The 1,291-nt window shown below is 50.7% G+C and overlaps 1 protein-coding gene across 1 annotated transcript in view; it reads right to left on the bottom strand.

The window, feature by feature from the left end:
• The window catches only part of plekhg4 (pleckstrin homology domain containing, family G (with RhoGef domain) member 4), a 52,258-nt gene that overhangs the window by 36,958 nt on the left and 14,009 nt on the right, over positions 1–1,291 (bottom strand). The window contains exon 2 of the mRNA XM_008292084.1: positions 78–275. Within this exon, the coding sequence (XP_008290306.1) occupies positions 78–275 (198 nt within the window). The remainder of the gene's footprint in view (positions 1–77; positions 276–1,291) is intronic.

Below are 1,291 nucleotides of genomic sequence, written 5' to 3'. Positions count from 1 at the left end.
ACCTAAAGACACCAGTGGACCTAAAGACACCAGATTGAACAGTGGACCACATCTCAGACTGACCCAGAGGTACTCACACAGGCGTCCTGCTGGAGGTTCTGTAGGAAGTTCTTAGCAGGCAGCAGGAAGTGGATCAGGTAGCGGAGGCCGTCTCCTCGGTAGCAGCGCTCCACCACACTGAGGACCTGACAGAGGACAGTGGGAGACGTGAGCTGGAAGGGCGGGTAGAGGGAGGCCAGAGCCGTCTGGATGCAGCGGTCCAAAGACTCAGAGTCCTGCAGAGCAAACAGAGTCAAGATTATGTCTCAGGTTTTCGTTTCACGAGTCACAGCGATAAGGTCGGCATGAAAGTAAAATACCATTTAACGAATGTAACAGCACGTGAAATATAGCTGTAGCTGTAATAATACAGTTTACAACTGAAGTCAGCCAAGAAAGCTCCTGTCAGCTGAAGCCTATCGCAGTCAAATGTCTGGGAAGCTGTCGGTGTGGTGAATGTTCCAGCGCTGCATTGTGGGAAACCTCAGAGGAGGCTGACAGGTCACATTCATACCCAAGGCTTTTTCTAAAGCAAAAGAACATCTGGGCAATTTGGCAAACTGCATAACTTGACTTTATTTGTGTACCACACATTATATTTAGTCTAACTCACAGTGCTGGTGTAGCAGGAGGAGGAGAACCTGAGCAGCTGAACCTCTGAGCTTAGAACACAGAACCTGTCTGTGTCCAGAAACACCTGCTTCACAGAACAGAGATCCCATAAACACCAGAACCACCGTCAGACCTGGTCAGATCATTTATCAGATCCAGTGTGTGAGGCCTGTATGAGTCTTTCAGACATCAGGGGTCGCCCTGGGCCCTGGAGGTCTGGACCAGAGGCTCCGTCTGCAGCAGTAACTGGATCCACTGGTCTGGAGGCAGCAGACACTGGTCAGGTAAAAATATCCTGGTGTGGCTCCAGTATGATCTGTTCAACACGTGTGTGATGCCTGAAGAGTTTCTCTGTTGGTCTGCTCACCAGTCTTTGATCTGAGAGGTTAACCTCCCCGACAGACTGCAGCTCCACCCAAACTGTCAGCTGTTTACTGTCAACACGCTGCTGTTCCTCCAGCCGAGACACACACCGTCTAACCACCACCGCATCAACACCATCCACTGAGAACACAGCATTTAAACCGACAGCACCGGTGGTGTTCAGGTTAGCCGGTGTTCACGTTAACCGGTGTTCAGGTTAACCGGTGTTCAGGTTAACCGGTGTCCAGGTTAACCGGTGTTCCAGGTTAACTGGTGT

The sequence above is a fragment of the Stegastes partitus genome, unplaced genomic scaffold (assembly GCF_000690725.1).
Source record: "Stegastes partitus isolate 25-593 unplaced genomic scaffold, Stegastes_partitus-1.0.2 Scaffold783, whole genome shotgun sequence".
In the NCBI taxonomy this organism is placed as follows: Eukaryota; Metazoa; Chordata; class Actinopteri; family Pomacentridae; genus Stegastes; species Stegastes partitus.
This window is presented reverse-complemented; position numbering and strand designations above follow the sequence as displayed.